Source organism: Coccinella septempunctata, chromosome 5 (assembly GCF_907165205.1).
Source record: "Coccinella septempunctata chromosome 5, icCocSept1.1, whole genome shotgun sequence".
In the NCBI taxonomy this organism is placed as follows: Eukaryota; Metazoa; Arthropoda; class Insecta; order Coleoptera; family Coccinellidae; genus Coccinella; species Coccinella septempunctata.
The window spans coordinates 38,760,336-38,787,275 of record NC_058193.1 but is presented as its reverse complement, the minus strand read 5'-3'; the positions used below and the strand labels follow the sequence as shown (position 1 = coordinate 38,787,275).

Here is a 26,940-nt window from a genome sequence, read left to right as displayed (position 1 = left end):
AGGAAAATATGACGTATAGATAGCACTTGCACAATCTCGCTGAAAGAATGATCTGGTTTTGAAGAATCAACGCAGGTAGTAAATCTTCCCCCACACTAACCAGATCTCACTCGATTCTATAGAGATTTTTTCAATATTTATACGGTTCCCCAGTATTTTTAGCAGTCTCTCCTACAAAAGCGAACAGAAGCACTCTTTCCAATTATTTTTAGCCAATCTCCAATAGAAATATCGAATTCTAACAAATGATTAACTGCAGTCTATGAAGTCACTCACGCATTAAACAATCAAGATGACTAGATTTATGGAGTTGAGTATAGTACACTCACCGTTCGTGGCTAAAACAACTGCTCCGGTTACGGTTAAAAACAGAAACGTACGTAAAATATTCATATCTTTGTCCGCGATGGGCAGAAAGAAAATGCCGATTATTACTAGAATGGCATCATCGTATTTTGATAAATAAGTCGTTATCAGTTGTAATTCAACCTCGTATAAATTGTGTGAATCGTAGTTCAAACACAGATGATTAACGTCCTTTAATTTCTCAGAAATTAGTTTGGGAAACATACGGGGGCTGTACAAAATTTGGGAATCCCACAAAATGTTCAACTTCACGAGGTAAAGCTCATCCCTGAGACGATTGACGAGGTTATTTCTGAGGCACACTAAGAGCTCCTTCTTTAGGATTAACGTAACTTCTGAATTTCCTTTTACGATAATTCAAATTCCACCAAAAATTGTGATGGAAATTATCCCATATATATAGTTGTTAAAACAACGCTCATATGTGTACAATTACAAGGTATGCTAAAATAAGGAACACGAAACGAGTGGATGAAATTTCACCTGCATAATGTATTACTCTGTTTGCAATGATTTCCGAGAAATGCATATACAGCCTCTCCCATTGAGGAAAAGCGGTTTAAAATATGTTTCCAAAAATCCTTCATTTCATGTTTCTCAGAATCCGTTATTCCATGAGATTTCACATTTAGTTTCCCAGTACTGGAATATACATTCATTGGGGAAGCACAATGCTGAAACGCGCAAAAAAAAAGAATGGGATCGACTGAAAAATGTGCTAATTATAAATTTCATGCGAAGAAATTCCTCTAATATGTATTACTGAGTGAATGGAAATTGCATGAAAATGTTTTCCACTTCTTCCTTGTCTTCGGCAATAAAAACCTCCAGAATTGGTTCGCCTAATTCGATCAACATATTTCTCCTTGCGTTGATCTGAAAAACTCCATCTGCAAAATATAATAAATCTTCATTAGCCTCTTCTGTTGCATCAATCATTTCAAAAGCTTAAAGCTTGAAGATTCCTCTAAGTAAACCTGTTAAACCATGATAAATCGCCTGTATCTATATCCTTCAGTTAACACATCCTTTATAGACGGTTGAACACTCAAGACATCTGAATCCTCTCAATCCATTATCCCCTCGATGAAAAACCCTTGAATATTTTATATTCACGCTTTGAAGACGCAGCTCGATAAATGCTGAAATTTCTATTCTGTTTGTACGATAAGCATTCGGTATTTATTGCTTTGTTGCAGACCCCACATTATATCGATGTATTTATGGCAGATTTCCCATGAATATAGTCCAGGAAGATATTTTTATGTCATACCATCCAGGGGTTCATTCTCTTACAAAATAGAACATGGACAAAATACGTACTCTCAGGTTGTTGTTTGCATTATTTTTTGACCTTCACCCACTGATGTGATTCAGTTCATTATTTGATGAAAATAATGAAAAAATCAGTTTACACTTCTCGACAAAACGTAGACTTATACCAAGGGTTAGTGCAAAAATAGGTCAACTTTGGAGAGCTGCAGCTAATAGGAAAATGATTTTTGATACATGCTGATTTTTTTGGTTATGAATTGGTTCTTTGAGAATACAAAGAGCCGTTTTTGATGACTCTATCGCTAAAACTCTGGATTTTATGATTTTTTTCCCGAAGGTCCAATTTTACGGATTTTCCGGAGCCGATATCTCGGAAAATACATTTTTTTTTAATTTTCTGTCAGCGGAATCGTAATCTACGCCCTTGAATTACCCAAAAAACAAATTTTTATATGAATAGGAGAAATTTCATATTTTGACAAAATTTCCATACATATGTATTGGAAAAATTTCGATTTTTCGACTAAAATTTTTTTTCTTCGATTTGGATGAAACTTGATTTTTTGGGTAATTCAAGGGCGTAGATTACGATTCCGCTGACAGAAAATTAAAAAAAAATGTATTTTCCGAGATATCGGCTGCGGAAAATCCATAAAATTAGACCTTCGCGAAAAAAATCATAAACTTCAGAGTTTTTGCGATAGAGTCATGAAAAATAGGTCTTTGTATTCTCAAAGAACCAATCTATAACCAAAAAAATCAGCATGTATCAAAAGTAATTTTCCAATTAGTTACAGCTATCCAAATTGACCTATTTTTCTGGATTTTTCCGGTTTTAGTTGATTTATTTCCAAACTAGGGAAGCTAGGGAAAAACTAATTGCAGCATCGTAATCTGCTCCATTGACTTAATATAAAAACAGAGTTTCATCAAAATCAAAGAAAACAAAAAAATTTTTTGGCACTACAACTTTTTGCCCTCACAAACTTCGTGAGAAAGTCTTGTGCTTCCCACTCATCAGTTTCGAATTTCCCTTAACCACAGATAATCCTTGTGACAACCTAATTTCCATCAGCCTGTTTGGACCTGCTCTTCCTGCTGGTTTGCAGTTTCATTAGTATATCTATGCCAACGATTGACTCTCAATTCAATTCAACTGAGCAGGGGTTAAAGTCGTTAGGCTCGTATTACAACGAAATGGATAATTTATGTGGAAATAATGGGCGGGATCAAGTAGGTCACCAGGGTCGTTAGGAAGGACTTGAGATCCTGTTTTGTCGCACAACAGGTAATTCGCAAATTAGAATAATACCATTAGGCTTCGATTTTGTCGGGGAAATCGGGGGGGAAATTGCACTGACCTTGAATACTGGCTTTTGCTCGAGTGGAAACGAATGAGTATTTTCAACCAAGAATTTGAGGAAAATCCTAAACCAACATGCACACAAAATTACTATCATCGTTATTCACTATTTAAAAAAAGATTTGACTGATAATCATGTATCATATGTCTTTCTTATCAAGGAAATCTTGTTATATTTCAATTTGTTCTGAACATAAATTTCTCCGAATTTATTGCTGGCATAACGGACATTAGGTATATCTACATGTTTTGACTTTACGTATGACTGAACCCCTAATTGTGTTTTGCCTGTAGGATAACCTCCACTATAAGTAATTGTATAAATAAATGAGCATATATATAGTCAATTAAACTTGGATTGCATCCTATTAGTCTTTCTCTGTCATCAGAGGATCTTCAGTTAGTCCTTGTTTTTCTCATCGAGCATTGAGACAAATATCACATTCTGAAATTGGATAACTTTCCTGAATCTACTTCGGAAGTGAAGTTAAATTTACACCTTCCGAAAGGTAGGCAGACAGAGCTAACTTATAGAAACTTATGGTTATTAGATCTTTCTCTTCCACACTCTAGAGTGCAAATCCAAGTTCAATTTGAATTTACTCGGAAATCTTGGGAAATAAATTCGTGAACTGGTAATATGAAGACTTCACACGTGTAGACAGGGAATATGATGATTTAACACAATAATAAAACTCCATATTGTTTTTCATGCTTGTAGTTCTGACCTGGAATGAAGAGGGATGATTTTTGACAAATTCTCAGCCTATACAGGCTATACTATCCAGCTTGCATTATAATTATGTGATCAAACCAAACGGAATCCAAAGGCATCTGAATTTCCCTCATCAATTTTCCACATGTTTTTGTTTGATCTTCGAACTGCAGGGAATATTCATTTACCTCTTTGTGGCTTCGTGAGCAAACATAATATTGAATTGGGTCTAATTGGGTGTCTAGCAGAACCGAAGATTCTGTTCAATTCCAACGAATCAGCATAAGATAACAGGTTTCCGTGTGATGATTACATTGGGAATAAGCCACATTGGAGGTTCATACTAGGAGAACTACGTGCTGAAGTTGGCCCTTGAAGTTACCACATGTCACAGCTAATTTCGTAGATTGTCTTTCGCTAATGTTGTGAACATAGTGTCAGGATGTACGAGTTGCACATATCCAAATGGTTCTGGTAGAGTTTCATTGCTTAGTTACGATAATAGCTGTCGCTTGCTCCTTTACTTAGTGAATACTGGATCCTATTTTCCATTTCCATTTGCTTTCCTTGTTCCTTCATATAACTGGGAGATATGGGAGGTTCTTCGTAATTTTTGATGAATGCTATTTCAATGATGACAATCTAAACTTCTAAACGAAGAGAAGACGTCTTTGTGTAAAACTCATAAGATGGAAACAGTATGTCATTCCCAGCTTGAGTCTCGATGAGAAGTGCAGTTCAATTATTTTTTCCTAACCGAGTTCAACCACATAATGATCCTCAAGTTACCTTAACTGACTGTACGAACATATTGAAATTTTAATCTGCCAAACTTCCACCCTCTAACGAATTGCCTGAACGCAAGTCTAATTACCTTCAGCGTGCGAGTCAGTTTGGGAATTTGAAGGAAGAATGAAATCATTATTGTATAGTTGAAAACTCCATTAAACTGTTGGGGAATGTTCGCATTGATTGGTTTCGGGTTCAATCGAAAATCCTTGAACTTTCGTCGGTATAAACTGGTAATGGGTTTTAAATAATCACAAATCTATCGAAAATCCTTCGAATGAACATATTATTTTATTATATAAAAAAGAGAGCAATTCAACATACCTAAATCAATTTATTTGAGTACCACATTCTCCACGACCATAAGTAGGTAGTGGATTGATATCCATTTATCCTCTTGATAAATTCTGGACAACTTGATGATAGATAATGACACATACCAGAGTCTTTCTTTTTCGGAATCCTCTCCATATATATCGGAGAAGTTCCAACTTTCGACCTACGCTATTTGAAAGTTTTCCAACTCACTGATTTCCGCAGTTTTCATTCTCTAAATAATGGATAGTAGAGAAGAAAACATCCAATTAGGTATAATATAACCTTGTTAGAAAACATTCCCAAGGGTAAGAATTCCGAGAATTTGCTTGAAGCAGAAAAATACATGCCTTGTATTCACAGGAATACAAAAAGACAGGTGGAGTGGTTCGATATTTGGCGAAGCTGTTCAGAGTGAGGAAATGTATGAAAAATGTCATCACTTCATCGAATTGACTTCATTAGGTCCTGCATACTCCATAATGGGTTATCGTATAGTAATTACTACTAATTACAATTAGTAACACAAGTAGTAATCGGATTGTGAAATAGTTTGTAACGAGATATTTCATTGTTTACCGACCGTTTCCGAGAAATAAGTCCATCAAATCAAAATGAGAACTGTTCGATTTCCACTAACCATGAATTTTTCACTGCTACACCTACGCTATCTGTTTCATCGTTAGTCAAAATCATGTAGGTAGATCTACACTAGATGGCTCTAAACACGAATCTTCAAATTGGATGTAAAATATGATCACAGGTGGTTCCAACAAAAGTTATTTGTTATAAAAACGACTCTTCAGCTATTTCTTGAAAAAATCTGCAGTTTTACGATGAAATTATAGACGACTCGAAGCATTTCCAATATGCCTCTTTCAATCCTTGTTGATATTCACGCAGTGAGAAGTATTTTCCGATGAAGAAAAGTTCAAAGTTTGGAATTTCGAATGACGTAAATTCGCATAATTCTATCTCGTCTATTTCAAGACCTAACAAACTTTCGTCGACAATAAGACAATTACCTCTGACGAATAATCAAACCATTCAAATCGAGTTAGATTTCGAACCCACCTCGCGTCGCGACGCCCTGAACCGACGTCTCCACACGCCTGCGTTCGAAACTTTTCTGCGGCGTCCCGCCAAACATTCGAAGATCACTTGCGTCCCATCCGCAAACCAGTATGGTACACGGCGCTCCATCAGGCTCCATGCGCTGACCACCACGACCCACCAGTAGAACCATGAACATCACCACCTACTGCAACCTCACAAACTTCTCCAAATCTTACGAGCAGTTGCATGGGGTCTTGAGTCTGACGCTATGCGTGTTCGGGTCCATCGCCAACGTCTTGATGATGACGGTGTTGCTAAGGAAGGACATGAGATGGCCTACGAACTTGATCCTGACTGGGCTGGCCGTCGCTGACCTCCTGGTGATGCTGGAGTATATCCCGTTCAGCTTACACAGGTATTTCAACAAGGAGAGGAGGAACTATGTGGGGAGTTTCAGCCACAACTGGGCCCTCTTCATGTTTTTCCACGCTCTCTTCAGTCAAATCGTTCATTTTATCTCTTGTTGTCTCACCGTCATTTTGGCAGTCTGGAGGTATGTCACGATTTCTAAGCCACACAACACCAGAGTCTGGTTCGGGCTTAAGAGAACTTTCTACGTTATTGTGATAGTGTATGTGTGTGCCCCAATAATATGCAGCCCCATCATATTCTCCCTTACAATAAGACATCACAATCAAACTTGCGATTCATCCGGTAAGATCATAAAGAGGGAAGACCTCAAGACGTACAAAGGTGAAGTTAGAAGCGAACTGATTTACGTCACAGACATCGCCAGTGAAACAGCCAAAGTTATAAGTTTTTGGGTGTATAGTGTCGTCATAAAATTGGTACCATGCATCCTGCTCACTCATCTATCGTGGAAACTAGTCTCCATACTGGTAGAGACCAAAAAGAGGAAAAAGGTTCTGTTGCAGACTGTCGTCAACTTGAAAGACATGAAGACTTCGGGGTTGTTGACCAACAAGAAGAAGAAAGTTAAGCAGGCCGATAGAACTTCGAACATGTTGCTGGCGCTGTTGTTCCTCTTCCTAATAACTGAGTTTCCTCAGGCTATTCTTGGATTGTTGAGTGCTATATTGGAAGAATTCGAAAAACAATGCTACAGACCGTTAGGTGAGTAATCAATTCTCTGGATATTTACCAAGTGCCAATATTTGTATCGCGCATACAAACTGGAAATAAAAAATATCAAACCAATCGCGAAATATTATGTGGGAAACTCGAAATACTCAAGGAAAATTAATTTCGGATGTTTCAGAGGGTCCCTTGTTTTCCGCGAGATATTTCATCGATAACTCATTTTTATGGGGCTCATTAAACGTTATGTTCTCGATGTGTTTATGGCCTCCTCGCGACACTCTGATGCTTCGAAAAATAAGGATAATAAATTGTGGATTTATACCGTGTAATCTGAATTGGAATCGTTCATGGAATTTTATCCGTTGGCGTGGTATGTGACGGAAAGTGGTGCCAAATATGTGGAAAGTAATTTGGATGAATTTCCTATGTGGGAAATTCGCGAGTTCCTCTTTTGGAATGATCGTTTCTAATAGCTCAATGGGGAACCATTAGAGTTGACGGAATTTTATTGAAATTCAGGAATTTATGGTGAAGTGTAGTAATGTATCTTCACGTTTAAATATTTATTGTCCTTCACTAGACACTCTTTGTCCTATGGTTGTGGCAGCATTTGGAAAAATCCTACATTTTTGGGGTCTAAACAGCCCCCACGGCCCACCAGTTGTTGGTACCTATACCAAATAGGTTAGGTTAGGTCAAAGTTGGACCAAGCTCGATGAAATTTCGATATTTGTCACTAGAAGAGTTGCTCTTTCAGAATATGTATCATGTTTAGATCTACGATAATTTTCCTGGAAGATAATCGACTCGAAAGATGACCTTAGAAAAATTCCCAAAAAGTTGGGTTCAGATAAAACTTCCTCAAGACAGAACGGTTGTGCCGAGATGGATGAAATTCTCAGATTAATTACTAGAAGAGTTGCTCTTTCAGGATATGTATCACATTTAGAACTGTGATGATTTTCCTGGAGGAAAAACTACTCGCAAGTTGACCGTCCAAAAAGTCCCAAAAAGTTGGGTTCAGTTAAAACTTCCTCAAGACCGAACGGTTGTGCCGAGATGGATGAAATTTTCAGATTTATTACTAGAAGAGTTGCTCTTTCAGAATATGTATCACATTTAGATCTGCGATAATTTTCCTGGAAGAAAAACTACTCGCAAGTTGACCATCGAAAAATTCTCAAAAAAATGGGGTCAGTTGAAACTTCCAGAAGACCGAACGTTTGTGCCGAAACGAATGAAATTCTCAGATTTATTACTATAGTAGTTGCTCTTGCAGAATATGTATCACATATTTCGAAATATTCTTTTTCTTTATAATATAAAAAAATGATTTTATTTCCCCCTCAAATGAGAATGAGTTTTCTTCCAAACATTAGCTCATATCACAATTATTAAGATAAACCTATTTCATATCAACAAACACCTTACCCCAATAATCGTTCTTGAAACCATCACTGCCCCAATATACGAGCGACCACCATCATAGTAGACAATAATCTTTTCGTGTCTGGAGTACTAATTGTTCTTTTTTCCTTAAATGTTCATTGTTCAGTCCCATCGATTGTGTTCGGTAGGCTGCTCCAGTTTTCATGTTTTCTCTGCTTTGGATTATCGTAGTATCTGTAGTGTATACATTTTTTATCGTGGCACACAATATGATATGAAAACATATCTCTTTTATGCTCGACTTTCAATATATCTCGGCAACATATATATACTCCTTGCTTTTCAATCATTCCTACGATGTGAAATTGCTCCTTGGCTCACTCCTTATGAAAGCGCAAGCTCTTTTTGTGTTAAGCCCGTTTGCAACAGACGAGAATTCTCTAGAGAATCTACTCGAAAATTCATGCGCCGTGAATTATTTAGCGTTGCATACGCACTTTCGGTATAATTCTCTGTTCAGTTGCATACAAAATGATCTCTACCGTTTTCTTGCGAGAATTTTGTAGAAAATTCTCCAAAGAATTCTCGATACGAAAATCCTGTATCACTATTATCTATTTCTTACTAATTTCAACGAATACCGATGACCTCTTTCATTACGAGATCACTGAATATTTCGAACTACATAATTCAATTATGAGCAGCATATTAATGACTTCATTCCCGGACCTTCATATGGGTTAATTTGTAATGAAAATATACGGTACCATGCAATGAAATTATGCAAATTCAATAAATTGTTGTTGATTATAGGTCGACCTATACATACATCATTTGATGATTAGGTACATATTATATAGGGAGGATAATTTAGCTCGGTACAATAAAAAAAGACTTTGACTGTTGTCTAACACATGATTTTAGAGGTTAGATATCAGTCCATATATTCAATTTACTTGTGGACAAGGCTTCAACTGATGCATAATGCGTAGGGAATGCTTTCGTCGATTCAAAGATGGTGGTTTGAGCGTTGTAGACAAATGCCTACTGAAGTATTGAATCATAATAATTATATTTATACTGGAGAATATTCTTGAGGGGTTGTATGAAATAAATTGTAGTTGTTTTATGAACACGAACGAATTCGAATGTGGCGCCTATATGTATGAAAAATATAGAGCGAATGATTCGTGTCACCGATAAAACGAAATTGGCGAGATTGAACAGTGCAGATTCTGGTCGGCGTATGATATCATGTCAGCCGCCAATTTCGATTTGTTTGTGCCTGCACCTCGGTTTATCAGTACATGCAATCGTCAAACGTTTTCATTTCCCTTGATTATATGCTTCTCTATTTCCATCCGAAATGGAGAGGTTCGTGTTTTTTCATGGAATTATCGTTTGTTGTTGTGTCGGAGTTAATTAACGCGGTATCTGTTCTCTGAATCGATTTGTTTTGTTATTTTTCATAATTTTTACCGCCATTTCGAATTGTGGATCTGTAGACTCGAAAAAAATACACTGCGCAAAAAAATTAAAGCACATTCTGAAAATCAGAAACAAGACACATTAAATGGAAGAAAAATTCAGGATTTCATCGAATCTTATGTGAAAGAAGAGAACAATTTTCAAAATACTGAAATGCCGATAAGTGATTTAATACTTGGTATTTCCACCCCTTGCGTTAATTACAGCTCGGCAACGACGGTTCATACTCAAAATGAGTGATCTTAAAATGTTCTGATCTAATCCTTCCCAGATTTCTCCGAGTTGGATTCCTTAGTCATTAAGAGTAGCTGGATGATTTTCTGAACTTCTCAGCCTTCTATTGAGATTGTCCCAAACCTGCTCAATCGGATTGAAGTCTGGACTCCTTACTGGCCATTCCATTCGAGAGGCTTCAACCTCTTCAAGGTACTCCTGAACGAAGGGGTCTGGCATTATCGTCCATAAAAATGAAATTTTCACCAATGTATGGGGCAAATGGCACTACATGCTCTTCAAGAATGTTCCTTATATACTTATCAGCATTCATAGCTCCATTATCAACGACCACTAGGTCTGTGCGAGCAGTCAAAGATATTCCACCACATACCATAATCGATCCTCCCCCGAAACCAGTAGTATTCAGGAAATTGCACTGAGCATATCTTTCATGTGGACGTCTGTATACAAGGGAACGTCGATCACAATGGTAGAGGCAGAATCTAGACTCATCTGTGAAGAGAACTCTTTCCCAATCGGCCTCTTCACAATGGATATGCTCTCTCGCAAAATCCAAACGCACCCTTCGATGGGCTGGGGTAAGAGGTGGGCCTCTTGCCGTGGCACGAGGCCTTAAATCATATTCTCTGAGGCGATTTATCATTGTCTGAGTGCTAATTTGCACCTCATGAGTTTGCTCAAGCTGAATTTGAAGGAGGCGAGCGGTTGCAATGTTGCAAACCGTTGTCTCAACGAAGAAACTCTCAAGTAACGTTCTTGAATGGCAGTTGTTACCCGTGGTCTACCCTGTCCTGGTCTTCGGACATTCATACCTCTCTCCCTGAATCGCTGCAACATTCTGGACACACTCGTATGGGAAACTCCAAACCTTTCTGCAATTCTTGTGTATGTCCACCCTTCGTCTCGCAAAACTACCGCTTGGGCACATTCCTCTTGGGTCAAATTGCGTGTTTCGCGTTGCATAGCGATCGAGTGTAGAAAATCAAACGAAAGAAAAACTATTGATCACAAGAATTGATCGAGAGCAACTGATTTTAGAATGGAGCCAATACATTCAAAATCTGATAATATAATTTTTTTTTATTCCTGCTGGGAAAAAACATCTGTATTGAAGAAAACCGTTGAAAGTGGATAACATATGCATGCATAATTCTGATAAAAATAATTATCATTGAGAACACCTTCAGTTGTAGAATAAATTTGAGATTTCCATAATGTGCGTTAATTTTTTTGCGCAGTGTAGATAGAAATTGGAGGAGTTAAACCTGTATTTCTGAAAATGTTTCTGTTTGACGCTCGAAATTCGAAGTAGTTGTCAAGTGAAGGAGTGTGGAATCTTGTGTATTCGCCGTTCAGTTTTAGCATTGATTATTCAACACCCTATGGGGGAAATGCCATGTGCACTTCCAAAGTTCCATCAAGCAAGATAAGACTTCCAGAAATTTACCCTCCGTTACTTAAAAAGTTTTTTTCAGTCCCATGGAAATGGAGAACAATGTTTCTCTCCTTAAATACCCAAATGACCTCCAAAGTTTGATTGACTCCTTGTGTTCCCAACTTTCCCCAACTCCCAATGTTCATAATTCATCCGTTCCTTCCGAAGCTTTAAAACGCCGATTCTACAGAAGTCATCAGCGCATCTGTTGAATTATTAACCGCTTCACATTGCGCCGATGAAAGATTCACTACTTACTCGGCAATTCGCTGTGAACAGAAACTTTGAGGAACTATTTTATGAGAGCCCGGCGATGGGGAAACACAAGATGAAAAAGTGAACGTTTGAGAAATGGTTAGAAGACTTTCCTTATCCCGAAGCTGCATTTATTTCCACTAAGACCCTTCTGGGAAATTGCCGGACTAATTTTCCGAGGAAATTGCGAATCTCCCCGAAATACATCTAACTTTAAAGTTAATAGAGAGGATATTGTTTGTATACAGGATGCTGATCTCAGAAACACATGGGAAAAAACTCCACTGTCGATAGATTCTTTTTCCTCATGCAGGGACTCTCTGTATATAATTCCCTTTCCGGAACCTATTTAATTATCTTGGGAATTAAGGGAGATGTAGAAACAAGGCAATTTTCAAGGGACCCCCAGCATGGTAGTTGTGTTGTTTGTCTGTTTTTATGTGCACAACCTTAGAGAGTTCGCACTGAACAAGCAGGGCCTTTCAAACTCCCGTTTCATCCAATTTAGAGCAGCTGTATACTTTGAAATTAACCGAGTAGATCGAAGAACGCAGTAGGTAGTGGAGTTTTAAGGAAAATTGGATTAATCTAGAAAGGATTGCAAAATCTGGCGTTACCTACGCGTGACGCAGAAAATTTTCACCTCTTATAAAATCCCTGACAGAAAGGAATGCTTTTATCGCATTTCCATGATTCCATCGGGTGCCTAAAGCAGGAAATCAAGGCCAATTTATTCCAAATATGGCTCATACGAGTAATGAAGCGGAAATGTTACGCAAAGTCCCATTATAATAACCTCTACACGATACAGCCTTTTCCCTAGTCGGGCATGCATTTTCCCTAATTGACGGGGACTTATGCTTCGGGAGCGTGTTATATATGGCGAATCATAAAATAAACTTCAGAAATGAATTCGATTTCTGGAAGAGGAAGGAAGGGCTTTTAAAGCAAACAAATGAATGAGTTATAAGTTTGGTTGTTGGTGTTTGCTTGGCACTCTGAAGCTAGCGTGAAAATTTCCTGTTGAAGACCGGAAATTTATCGCTTGCATGAATTTCCCGAATCGTCACATAACGTAGTGGCTTCGAGATTGGTCATTTATTGCTGCTTCGATGGACTAAAGGTCTCTGCACACTAACCTGTAGCATATCTACTATAATATATGACAGTTCAAGGAAGAAGAAATAAATCGTTTGAGAATTCAGGGTAGACGATAATCTAAAATAATAACGATTCAGAATACTTCAGTTCGAAAACTCAATTAAGTATCTGTCTAAAGTGTCTAAAGATGATCATTTTTCATCAAGGAAACCGCGGTATAAGACGCTAGTACAAATATAAAACTAGGCGCGTGTATCCTATTTCAATCTACTCGAAAACCAATCATTCAACCAGTCAATTCAATTCTGTCGCCAAAACGACGAATATGGTCTTCGTTTTCGTTTCGACCCAGTTCGAAATGGAACATCGACGGCGTCAAACTGAATAAAACATGCCAGCGATATGAGTCCGACCGACCGAGGAGAAATTGAAAAGTGCCACAAGTGTCCTAGACCTCGGCTAGACCATTATCATAATTTCGAGCCATGCTGTATACAGCTCGGCATCACTTGACGCGTTTCCTGGTATGCCTGGAATATTCGAATTTATGAATCCCTTTTATGAGAATTTAGCACATAGATTCATACGAATCCATGCGAAGATGATGCGTCTGAACGTTCTATGGAAATTAGTGATTTATTTTGGTCACAAATCACGGGGCGAGAAGGGTGTCGGGTTTGAGGTTAGGGAATAAATCAGTCTAGGTGTAATTCCGGGACTTTTGATGAATGGGTTTAACGTTTATTGGCGTTGTTTCATCGGATTCTCGTTCATTCTTCGTCGTATGGTTGACGTTCGTTGTACAGTCACCAATTGTATTGTAGATGAAGAAAAACTCCCATAGGTCGGGGTTTTAGTAACCAAAATATTCTATGATAACACTTTCTTCACTTAAACAACATTAGTCTTCCCTGGAAAGTACAATTTAGGCCCGGTACTTTCACCTTCGAGTAACTCAATTTATTCTATAGATAAGTCTTATTTTTAGGATAAGTAAAAATGCAGTCTTTTCAGTTTCAGACAGTGTTATTCACAGAACATCAAATATGTGTGTTATTCATCGAATAAATCTGTCATTGAAACTTAATTAAAAGAGTTTATTTGTCATAGATCGAATGTCGGTACGTCATTATTGGTTGAATTTTTTAGATTCTCCATATATGGTTATTCTTTGTGTGATTTTCACGAAATATTTGCTTTCTACTTGGAATTATGACAATTTCTACAATGCGGTTTCTTATTTTACATTAATCAGTGAAAAGTAGTATACCGTGTTTTCATAGAACTGTTATTCGTCAAATAATTTCATCTGAAAACACAGAAATGAGGTATCCTTCAGATAGGAAATTATTTGACGGATACTTATTGACAGTGAATAAAATTTATTCGAAGGTGAAAAGTACCGGGTCTTAGTTGAACAATACATGTGTACACTTTTGGAGTGCAAGCTATTTCACTGCAAAATCCTATTAAGTTTTATGTGCACCGTCCCACAGTTTCTCATATTTTCATGGGACCGTTCTCGGCCTCGTGATTTTTAAATGTCTGTCCGGTATCCCCTTTATCAAGGTTCGCCTTCGCAGAGCCTTCCTCCAGGAATTTCATCTATTGCAGTCTTGATCCCATTCGGGAAGGGATAAAACCCAAACGGCTCCAAGGAATGTTTTTTGATTCGCAGTTTCCCAGGAGAATAAAGACTTATACGACGACAATCTGTCATAATTGTTAAATTTCAAACAGTGGACAGCGATGGATTTTTTTAAAACCTCAATCAAGCTAGTTTTTCCTACTGAACTAAGTGACAAATTCGTAATCCTGAATATTCAATAAGTCTGTAAGTTCTCAGATATTTTTCTTGTACGTTGATTTGGTTGTTTCTGGTCCATCCACTCAAGTTTTCATACCCCACCAAAAGCACTCTAATCACGGGCACATCGGCGTGTTTCATGCTGCTCCATGGCTTCTAGTCTCCGCTTTTACAGCTCGATAAAACTGTGAGTTTTCCATAATTCTGGGGCTTTACGTGAATGGAAGCTCGCGCCGGGAGTTGCTATCATGGAAAAATCGCTGGTTCGGAAGATTCCGAATGTCTTCTGTTACAAATCCAGAATTATAACCTCCGTGCCGTTTTTCGAATGTGAAAAGTGGATATTTACAAACCACTCTCCTCTGGAACTGTTTGGATGTTTAATATATCTGACGTTGCGAAAAAAGATCAGAAAGATGAGGTTCAATATTGATGTTCGTGAGATGAGAACGAACGAGTTAACGGTGGTTGAGCTTTGGTTATTATTTATAATGCTTCCCTTTGAATTTTATCGAGAAAAATGTTCTAATGCTCCCTGAAAAATACCCAGGTCACGTTCTGCTACATGTGAAATTTGAACTAGCTTTGAAAAACGGCTTAAAACACTGACGTGCTTTTGAAGGCTTGTCCTAAATACCGACTATACTTATTGTTTATCTAAAATTTTCAGTTTGAAATAAAAAATCCTGAAAATTGTACATACTTATGATCATCCTTGATTTAATATGAAACTACATACTTATTCATCAAGAGAACATTAATGCATAGTCTATTCTTCTAATTATGAAATAGATCGTTTAATTCTATAAAAAAATATAGTATAACTGGGCACATAACCTGTTGAAATTCCCTTTCAAAATGAGAAATGAGATTTAAGGAAAGAAATTCGACCTTGGTAGTCGTGGGCATTTGGCTACCTTAGAAGTCATAGTTAGAAAAAGTAACTATGACATAGTTACAAGAAGTAACAATGACATAGTTACAAAAAGTAACTATGACTCAACTGACACTTAAAGTAGTCAATGTAGTCATTGACACTTAAGGTAGTCATGGGCATTTGGCGTTAAAAAACGCCAAACACAAGAAGTAACTATGACACTCAAGGTAGTCATGGGCATTTGGCTACCTTAAGTCATAGTTACTTTTTGTAACTATGACAACATTACAAAAAGTAACTATGACACCACTGACACTTAAGGTAGTCATGGGCATTTGGCTACCTTAACCAATGGAAAATAAATTCATATTTTGTGCAAACGACGGAAGATTGAAGATAAAAATTTAATCAATTCTCTCTTTAGCGCGCTGGTGTGAATAAAGTCATGAATACGAGAACGCGTGTGGGCGAATTGAAAAAGTTTCCAACTTTGTAACCGTTAAACATTGACCAGATGGGAATACCCCTCATATGCAAATGTGCGAATAGAACATGAATAACAATGAATTGCAAATAGGGCGTCCTCGTAGACCTTCGTTGCCTTTTTGTGGGCGAAATTACATGCTTGTTTCGGTTAAACGTGAATTCCTCTTGATTGTTTGTGTGAAACGGGCTCATTACCTTGTACAGGATTGAAAATTTAATCGCTCGTATCAAGAGAAGGTTATGAAACCTAGGTGGAGAATTCACATCGTTGTTTTTCATCGATCTCAACTAATTACAAGATGTGTTTACAAGACGAACGATTAAAATCAATAAGGTGTAAGTTTGACGTGCGAAATCGCGAGGAAAAACAACCTCCTCGTTAATTCTTCGAAGGTTCAGAGTATACGATTGATTTTGCTTCATAACTGCAACTATTTTTCCCTATAAACTTTTCTTGCAACCCATTATAAACATCTGTGAAAGCTTCTTTCCATTCAACAGAAATCGTTCAATTTTTTGGTGGGAAGATAAAATTAAGATTCTATGCCATGAAAACTAATTAATTCCCGAGATTGAAATGAGAGTAGCTATGAATAATGGGACAGTTAATCACAATTTAACTGAAAATTTCAAGATTAGGACGGGTCTCTGCTCGAGAAACTCAATTACGGAGAACTAAACGTTTCAGATATTCTCACCATCCGTTTTGTGGAATTAAATATGCTTTTTTTTCATTTCAGAAGCTGCTTTAAGCAAAGAAATTTAATCAGCATTTTCATTATCGTTTTGATGAAGTGTGGCAGAGAAAGCCCAACTGAAAAACCATTTTTTCATATTGTGGGACCCTTTTAAAATTGAAATTTTAATTGTAAAGATATTATTGCTATCATCGCCCTCCAATTTTTTATTCGAATAAGCTTCCATGTTGTCGAATACAATACGACAGTTCCTACACTTTTTCGTCGGTTTTCTGCTCGTTAGTGGTTCAATAGAATGAAACTGAGAGATTTCCGATATCCATCTCTATTTCGTACGAGGTAGAATGAAGAATACAAGCGCATGTTATCACTCAATCAGCGCAGGTAGGATTGGGAATCCTCCTTTATGAAATCAGCTCATTGTTAATGACTCCAACTAAGCCATTAATTTGGGAAATTTGTATGTATTTTTATCAGCTTAACGGGAGGCTGATATCATCCAGATGTTCCTAATTATCAAAATCCGGGTCGGAAATAATGAATTTGATAAATTTATCTCTGATAGCATTCGCGATTGGTGAAAGATACTGTTTATTCTACCCTATCTTCGTTTAGCTCGCAACCATAATGAACGCTCTCGTGAATCAGGCTCCTCTCACTTCAATTCACATTGATCGATATTAATTCGGCTATTTTAATCAATAATTAGATGGTCCACAGCTAAATAGTACTTCGACTGATCGCAACTGAAAAATCATTAGAAAAAACGATAGGCTAAAGCTTTTTTCAAACTGCCTTCACTTCAAACTTTCGTTATGTGAGTTTTGTGTAAACTAAACTTGTATATTCAAGTTGATACAGAAAGCTCACACCTTACTATAGTCGTACACAGTGCTAGTCTCTGAGGTTTAGTAGAGAGTCGCACTGTATGTTGACTACCAGCAGTGGAAGAGTTTTCTTTCTCACGAACCGTCTAAAAATTAATATTTCCCATATTTTTCGTGAAGTTGGCATTTCCGACACGTATTAATAGGAGATTAATCAATTCGACAAGCGTCAACAGACGTGGCGACATGTTTTCCAATCAGTCTTTTCCTGGGCACCCACATCGAGAGACACCGATGTTGATCTACACTTGTGTTTCGATAGAGCCATGTTCTTTTATTTACACGGAAAATAGGACATCTTTCATCTCGTGAATGTCTGCCGTAATTCTCTGATGGAACAAATATGAAAAGCTCTATACATCTGCGCCCTCTTCATTTATTTGTTCCGTCTATTGAACTAAGCAGGGGGTTCGTTCATTAGGAGATTATATGAGTGATATATTTTATTGTTCCGGATCCTGTTTGGTCGAAAATCCTCGTTTGATGGAGTTGATCATTTGTTTTCAGCTGGGAATTTGTATTTTGAGCAAAATTAAGGTGGTTTTGAAGGGAACCAACCCCCTAAAACGCATCTTGAACAAGGAGTAGGCGTATGATCTTATTTTTCGTTCAGAAAAATTATAACACAATCGAGAATTTTGAAAGAATATGTCCTTGCCTTTCGATTTGTCAACGAAAGTGTGTGAAAAGTTTCCACTTTTTATACCTCATATCTTAGAAGGAATGTATCATATTTTAACATGAATTAGGTATTGATGGTTTAGGACAAAGAATCATCTCTTGCATTTTGGCTGCATCTTCAGTAGGTAAACAACCTGTATTCCTGAGTTCCATACCAGACTGATACAGGCAAAAAGGGGCAGAAAAAATTCGCCCTTCGGTGTGATTGAAACGTGAAGAAGCAATATCAGTTTGAATGAGACGCTCAAAGCTCGTAAGCAAGCTCTTACGAATAAGTTTTTGCCTTATAAATGAGGTAACAGTGGCTGCTCGTGAATATTTATCATGGACCGTCAGAATATTCTTGCAGTTTTCGAACCATACCTTGAATTTGTTCGCAATGAAAACCTTTTCGTCGTATCGTTTAATTATGTTCAGGTTTTCCACGGAAAGCAATGAATTTTCCTGCTTGGTATTTCGCCATTTTACTCACGATAATAAAATACCGCCTGTAAAGAAGACTTTCCCACCGTCCCTTTCTAAATGATCTTCCGTGATATATACAGGTTGGTCGAAATTCGTTGTCTACTCAGGGGATATTGAGAACTATAGCAGTTAGAAGAAAACGTCCATATGCTAAGACAGTAATAACTTTTTGGGAAAGCAAAGGTCATCTTCCGAGTCGATTATCTTCCATAAAAATTATCGTAGATCTAAACGTGATACATATTCTGAAAGAGCAACTCTTCCAGTAATAAATCTGAGAATTTCATCCATCTCGGCACAACCGTTCGGTCTTGAGGAAGTTTTAACTGAACCCAACTTTTTGGGAATTTTTTGAAGGTCATCTTTAGGGTCGATTATCTTCCAGGAAAATTATCGTAGATCTAAACATGATACATATTCTGAAAGAGCAACTCTTCCAGTAATAAATCTGAGAATTTCATCCATCTTGGCACAACCGTTCTGTCTTGAGGAAGTTTTAACTGAACCCAACTTTTTGGGAATTTTTCGAAGGTCATCTTTAGAGTCGATTATCTTCCAGGAAAATTATCGTAGATCTAAACATGGTACATATTCTGAAAGAGCAACTCTTCCAGTAATAAATCTGAGAATTTCATCCATCTTGGCACAACCGTTCTGTCTTGAGGAAGTTTTAACTGAACCCAACTTTTTGGGAATTTTTTGAAGGTCATCTTGCGAGTCAATTATCTTCCAGGAAAATTATCGTAGGTCTGAACTTGATACATATTCTGAAGGAGCAAATCGTCTAGTAATAAATCTGAGAATTTCATTCATTTCGGCACAACCGTTCGTTCTTGACGAATTTTAAACTGAACCCAACTTTTCGCGAATTTTTCGAAGGTCATCTTTAGAGTCGATTATCTTCCAGGAAAATGATCGAAGATCTAAACGTGATACATATTCTGAAAGAGCAACTCTTCTTGTGTTAAATCTGAGAATTTCATCCATCTCGGCACAACCGTTCGGTCTTGACGAATGTTTAACTGAACCCAACTTTTGGGAATTTTTCGAAGGTCATCTTTCGAGTCTTTTAGCTTCCAGGAAAATTATCGTAAATCCAAACCTGACACATATTCTGAAAGAGCAACTTTTTTACTAATAAATCTGAGAATTTCATCCACCTCGGCACAACCGTATGAGTATGAGTGTAAACAAGCGAGTGACCCTGACGAGCCGCCACAGGGAATGTTATCCACTTTTCCCTGTTTTGTTGAAATTTCCCAATTCAATTAAATGGGAAATGGATTTACCTCAACAGTAATATTTCGCTCAGTTGGCGAGGAAAACCAAGGTCTATACCCGTTACAGAGGTATCCTCAGAGATCCTGTTGATTTTTATAAACATCCCAATTTTCACGAACCGCCCCAGCCAGTGTTCAATTTTCAACTGGTGGTGTAAATTGAAATGAAATTCGGGGATTTCTTCTGGCGCATTGTACGCGAAGTCTTAGAGACCCGTGTAAGAAAAAGTCTGGCAGGCAATCCCCAATTCCGGATTCACCAAACAAAATTCAATTAAACACTCCAACAGCCCCCAACTCCCCTCCGCCCTGTCGGCTTTGTACAACTGGAAAATGGAAACCCGCAAGACAGATAACGGATCCAATTATCGAAGACGAATTATGTTTACATTGTATTTAACTCGCAGAAGTTGGACTGTATTAGGGGTAAACTCGTCGGGTATGAGAGCCGGTTACAGCAGATGAGAAGGGGTAGTTCTAATCTCTTAAGATTCTACGAGTTTCATTACCAACTTCGGTTAGGGGAAATTTTATGGCGGTTAAACTGGACCGCAAGAAAGAGTTCCACAGCAAAAAACATCTAGTCTAGGATATAAAGGGGATTCAGCTGGATTAGATATTACTTATTTCTTTTGTGTGTAAAACTGAAGCAATTAATTTCGAATGAACTGGCCAATTATCACAACAGATAGTTAGATCGAAGAGGAGCCCTGTCCAACAGATCTTTACCATCAAAATTCTATACCTTCTGCGTAGTTAGGACTCTATACCAATTAAAGCCATAATTTGCATATCTCCTTATTGGTCCGCAGACTAATCCCACCTGTTCTAAATTGCAAATTAAGGAGCTCCTCAAAAACTCCATCTCAGCCCCCCAATTCGCAGTTATCCCCAGCTTTCAAATATTCTGTCGTAATTGAAATAGACGAATTGAAAAATACGCCAACGTCCTGTTTCATTGCCTGAATAATCTCAACCCCGATTAACGTCTAGACTCTGCAGGCTGACAATTCAAAGAGGCATCAAGACCCTTCAATTCTGAGCGGATTACGAGCTACTTCTGTGAATCTGTGAGAGAATTTAGGAGTTCGGTATTCGATTCTTCCGGAAGAAGTGTTGAATTGTTGGACGATTCGTATTTTGTGAGAAATTTCAGATCTTAATGCGATATGAATTTGAACGTGGGTGTTTCGGGACTATAATATACAATACAAATCGTTGTAGGATCCAATTTCAATCGAATGGAAGATTTGAAAGTAAAATAAGAAGCGGAATTAGATGATTTTCATTCAACAAAATATTTTCGTCCTCCACTTGTCCCACTTCTAAATAATTATGATGAAAAAAATCTGCTCGCTAGTCAAATGATATAAAATTGAATGAACCACTTTCGTTATTTGCATCGAAAGGTATGTTCCTGTCACTTCAATGAAATCTTTTAGTACTTTTTGTCGACAGAAGGCACCTATCATTAATCCTTCAAAGAAATATGAACCTGACCGCAGGTGTAGTTTATGGCCGTTATCTAAACGACATGCGTCGACATAAATAACTGGAATGTGAATAGGACCCAAGGTTTTTATTGCATATTGTATATTTTATGGGATATTAATGAACATTAAAGAACATAGTAAAGCTTTCAACGAAATTTTTTCTCCTCCTGCATTTGTCTCACTTCTAAATAATTATGGTAAAAAAAAATCTGCTTCCCAGTCAAATGATATACAATTGAATGAACCACTCTCGTAATTTGCATCGAAAGGTATGTTCCTGCCACTTCAATGAAATTTATTAGTACTTACTGTCGACAGAAGGTACCTATCATTAATCCTTTAAAGAAATATGAGCCTGACCTCAAGTTCAGTTTATGGCCGTTAACTAAAAGACATGCGTCGACATAAATAACTCGAATGTGAATACGACCCCAGGTTTTTATTGCATTTTGTATGTTTTACGGGATATTAATGAGCATTAAAGAAAATAGTAAACCTTTCAACGAGATTTTTTTTCGTCCTGCACTTGTCTCACTTCTAAATAATTATGGTAGAAAAAAATTGGGCTTCCTAGTCAAGTGTGGCATGAAGTCAAATGAACCGCACTCGCAATTTGTATGTTTATACCACTTCAATGAAATTTATTAGTACTTAATGTTGACAGAAGGTATCTTTCAAAGAAATATACGATCCTGACTGCAGGTTTAGTTTATGGCCATTCTAAACGACATGCGTGGACAGAAATTCCTGGGATGTCATATATGAGGGGATGTTTTGGTTGTATCAAATGTTTTATGGGACATAAACGACCAATGTTAATTACAAATTTGATGTGAGCATATCGTGAAATATTTGTCCTGAACCCTTCTGCGTTTTCCAACTCTACTCAAATATTCCCTGAGTACATCAATATATCGCTGGGTGTTCTGTTGAAGGACGAGCACTGACCATGGTTAATATTTCATCGTCAGGAGCTGTAACTATACGGTATTAATGTGAATTGCTGGATATTGCGAGGAGACCTCATCAATAGGTAGCCAGCACAATGATTGGAATTGATGTACCTACATAGACTGTTTGTTCTTTATCGTAGAGACGAATTTGATCTGCATATTTGATATCAATTTGTCCTGTTATAATTGCATCCGTAACTAAGAAAGTTCAATCATGAAATTTGATTAAAATTTGAGCGTTCTGGGAACGGAATATGAAATCCAGCGTGAAATGCTGATGGAAATTGAAATCTGAATCGGGAAAAAGGCGGAATATAATTAGATATACTGTGAAACATGAGAAAATATGAAATGAGTAGAAAGAAATGTGTTACACAAACGTTCCCAATTCACTGCTGAAAGATGAAACTGGATGAGTGGAATATTCAGTTGCCATAGTTATTCTTCTGCTCATCATGGTAGCAAAAACGTGATGCTTACGAAATTCGTTCTCATGTTTATTTAGACTAGTATAGCCAGGAGATCCACCTTGTAGGTAGATTCACCTTTACTGGCAGATTCGCCTTTCGTCCGTAGCTCGGGCCTACGGCCCTCGCGATACGCCTTTTGTTCGTAGCTCGGGCCTTCGGCCCTCGCTCGATTCCCCTTTTATGAATATCTAGGCCAAAAACGTTTTTTAAAAGCCCGATCGTTTTAAGGCACTTCGTTCTGTGATTGCTGCCAAGCCGTCAAAACTGACGTTAACCTTTAAATCACACTCTGACATCGATTGTCAAAGTGCACTTTCACTTAATTTTCTCTGATAATCAATAGAAAATAATTTAATTTTGTGGAATGTCACTCGATTTTTAATAGACGTCAAAAATTTTCAAAATTCTTACGCTTTTTTAGGTAATATCGTTCGGGCTCCGGGAAAAAAAACAGGCCTATTTTAATTTCGGGTTCTTCGAGCTTAGTTCGACACCCATCCCGGCTCTCGAGCTACCGCGGATCTCTCAAGCTAATCAAATCAAATTGGTACCTTTTCGCGAAAATCGTGAATTTCGCGATTTTCTCACGCAATTTTCGGACACTTCTAGACGGGGTAAAAATACGATCTAGGCATTTTCGGAAAGCTCGATTCTTACTCTTGCGTTCCATTTACCGCTCTACCCGGCCACGCGCCTTCGGCGCTCGCCATTTCAAATTTCCCATACCCTCCACCGACACTTCAACGTGGCAAAAAATTTGATACGATTCGGTGATCATTTTTTATCAACGTTATAGTATTAATTATCCCTACCCTTTCCGAAACATATTTTTATACAGTTGTAATATTTACAGTTCAGGATAATAAGCCCCAGGTCATTAGATTAAAAATTGACAATTTAGGAAAGAATTGAAATTGAACAAATAGATTCAAAATAGACAACATTCTTCGTTGTCTTCCTACTTCGATAAACCGTTGATTGCTAGAGTTCATGTTGACAGCTCTAGAATTCATTACAAATTGAATTTCAAACGGCGATCGATAATCTCGAGAAAAGTAAATGGGATTCCGGAGATTCTTTTATTGTATGGGATGAAGAAATTCAAAAAAGTTAAATTCAACAATATTACCGTAGGAATATCCCAAATTCTTTCAATTCTTTTGAGGGCAAACTATATGAAGCCCATTATTGAAGCCCTAAAGCTTTTCGTTGTTACTCAATAATTATCGACATCAATATTATGATATCTCAGCTAATTATCACGAGATTATCGAGAGATATGAACAGATTAATTAAACATCACAAAATGATATCTAGGTACAATCTTCATTTACAAGTCTCTAGTGAGTATTCCTGGAGAATATTCTCGATAACTTCCACTTAAACTTTATATTCGTCAACGTTTGAGTTGCTCAACAAACTTACTCCAGGAGTTTTGAGGAAAATTATGGACCATCTTCATTAAATTGGATGGAAATGTTCTTTTTTAACTTCATTTGCCAATTTGCCCCAGAACTTTTAGAATTTTCGATTGGAAAGGTTGCTTGGTTGTTGCATGGTAATTCACTTAACTAACGTTGTTGATATCGAAGGAAGTTCTTTGTTTTATACAAACGAAAAATTTTAAACGAATCTAATCGTAATAATTGTTTCGAACTTTGAGGAGTGTTTGATGAATAATGAAATATTCTGGCGTCAAATTTTGTTTGCCCTTATAATAAGCATAAAAAATAGCAAAAATAGCGAACGAATAGTCTCGATGTACAATAGACTATGTCTATATCATAAATCACCGTCTGAAACGTAATATACCAAAATAGGACAGCAGTATTTCACTCAAATATGCGGAATAGAATGACAAATACACCTGGATATCGATGTGGAAATTCTCATTTCCACATACAATTAACTGTTATTTGTTTTTGTCAAGGTCCTATACTTTTGTTCGAAACGTTACGGTAATTTATATATGTATTTGAAATGCAGTAAAATAACGAAGGAAAATGTTCAACTTTGATATTTCAGGTAAATGAGAATATAAAGGCAATCATTCCAGACATGAAATACAATTTTTCTCTTCCAAATGGAGCGGGAATATTGTGATATGCTATTGTTTCTGTTTATTTCAAATTAGAGTCACTGATGATTTATTTGAACTTCCCTCGTCATCATTTTACCTATATATCTACTCAATTATAACTTTCATAACATTCCTACATTAATTAACTAAATGTGATTTTAAAATTTCATAATTAAATGGACATTCTGGAGCACTTTATCCATTGTTTTTAAAAATCCACAGCTTTCATCAGCAATTATGTTGTGGATATTGACTTCAAAGTATTTTATGAGCAGACACTAGCAACTCTGGACAATCTTCATTATTACTTGGCGTTAGAATGATATATATGTTGTCAAAAAATATTGTGTATATTCTTGCTACAGTGAGATGCATGTTACTACGGAGGTATCAACCTCTTTGATTGATTAATTCTTCAGGGAATTCTACAAATGGAAATGTTGTTTCCTACAGGAATTTAATCAAAAATGGTAGCTCGCGTTTGAAATAATAATGATATTTGAAAGGTTTCGAGTAATTCCCCAGTGGATTCTGTTTTACATTCCAATATATTCAGAAAAATCTGGAATTCCTCTCATAAACTGGCTGAAAACAAAATATTACATTACTTCCTCCGTTTTTCGTTGGATGTTCTGAAGGGAATTCCTTCCCATCTGCAATCTTCATAGGAAATTCACTTTCTGTTGTTCTGGAACATCGTAACTTGAAATCATACCTAACCTAACATACAGCCTAACCGAAATATCGATCGATCGATGGAATGGTTTAAATACTAATGAAATGTGTGAATTCAAAAGATAAAAAACTCTATTCTATTCCAGTTTTTGGGAGATTGTTCGCGTCATCAGACTGTGAGCCATAAGGCATATCTGATCTGTTATAGAAAACGCTTTTCTGAGAAAGAAGAATAATTTGAAATTGTAAAATTCGCGCCTGTTTCCAATTGTTGACTTGAGTTGATTGAAGTTTCTTTTCCAGGGGATTTTATGGACATCCTAGCCCTTATCAACTCTGCCACCAATGTCCTTCTCTACTGCACAATGTCCCGTCAATTCAGGACCACATTCACGGAGATGTATATGCCCAAGTGTGCTTTCAGCTGCTTCAAATTGCCGCAAGAGAACGTACGAGCATCTACGGCGGACAAAAATGGAGAACGTACTCAGCTTTCGCACACGTAGCGTCAGTTGAAACCTTGTTATACAACTGGAACATTTGTCTGAGTGATAAGTTTCCCTGTAATGGGACTTTGCACTCCTAATACAGCCATCTTATCGCATTAGATTCAGGAAAAAAGGAATTTGTCCTGATCGTCTAAAAAATTACACATTTCCCGATTAAACAGAACAAAGGAGGTTTCCATTCCATCAGATCCGAAAGGAGTTCTTTCCAAATGCTGTCAACCGATGAAGCGAAAGTGCGTATGAAAATGGATCCTACGCAACATACGAAAAATTTCTCATTTCGTCGCTTCATCCTACTTTCTCATTGACGTAGAATCGAATATGAAACTCATCAATTTTCAATTGACTGAATACCAGGGGTATGGTTTACGTCATCAGCATGGAAACATTCGTGCTCATGCTTGTCCCTATCAATACATGATACCTATGAACTGGAAGATCGTCAAAAATTTCAATAAAATCGGGCACAAATGAAAGAGTATCACCCGAAAATAATCTCAATGTGTTTTTGATGAACTGCTATAGTATGGAAGACATTTTGAATACCAGTTCCTATCATTAATGATGACTAATTAAAAATAGGAACAGTATTTCCCAAAGTGAATTGCAACTGTTGATGTGCAAGAAAGATTTGTATATTACGTAAATTTGTATGTCTATGGATTTGTTTGAATAAACTGAAATCAGAAGTTTA

General features: G+C 37.2%; 2 protein-coding genes across 2 annotated transcripts in view; one reads left to right on the top strand and one right to left on the bottom strand.

Moving 5' to 3' along the window:
• Window positions 1–6,069, bottom strand: part of LOC123314138 (glutamyl aminopeptidase-like) — a 14,180-nt gene extending 8,111 nt beyond the window's left edge. The window contains exons 1-2 of the mRNA XM_044899259.1: window positions 5,898–6,069; window positions 330–710 (exon numbers count right to left, since the gene is read on the bottom strand). Coding sequence (XP_044755194.1) covers window positions 330–710; window positions 5,898–6,069 — 553 coding nt within the window. The remainder of the gene's footprint in view (window positions 1–329; window positions 711–5,897) is intronic.
• LOC123313418 (G-protein coupled receptor dmsr-1-like) lies at window positions 5,940–26,940 on the top strand. The gene is made up of 2 exons (XM_044898290.1): window positions 5,940–7,013; window positions 26,041–26,940. Exons 1-2 carry the CDS (start codon window positions 6,068–6,070, stop codon window positions 26,241–26,243), a joined length of 1,149 nt encoding a protein of 382 aa, XP_044754225.1. The 5' UTR covers window positions 5,940–6,067; the 3' UTR covers window positions 26,244–26,940.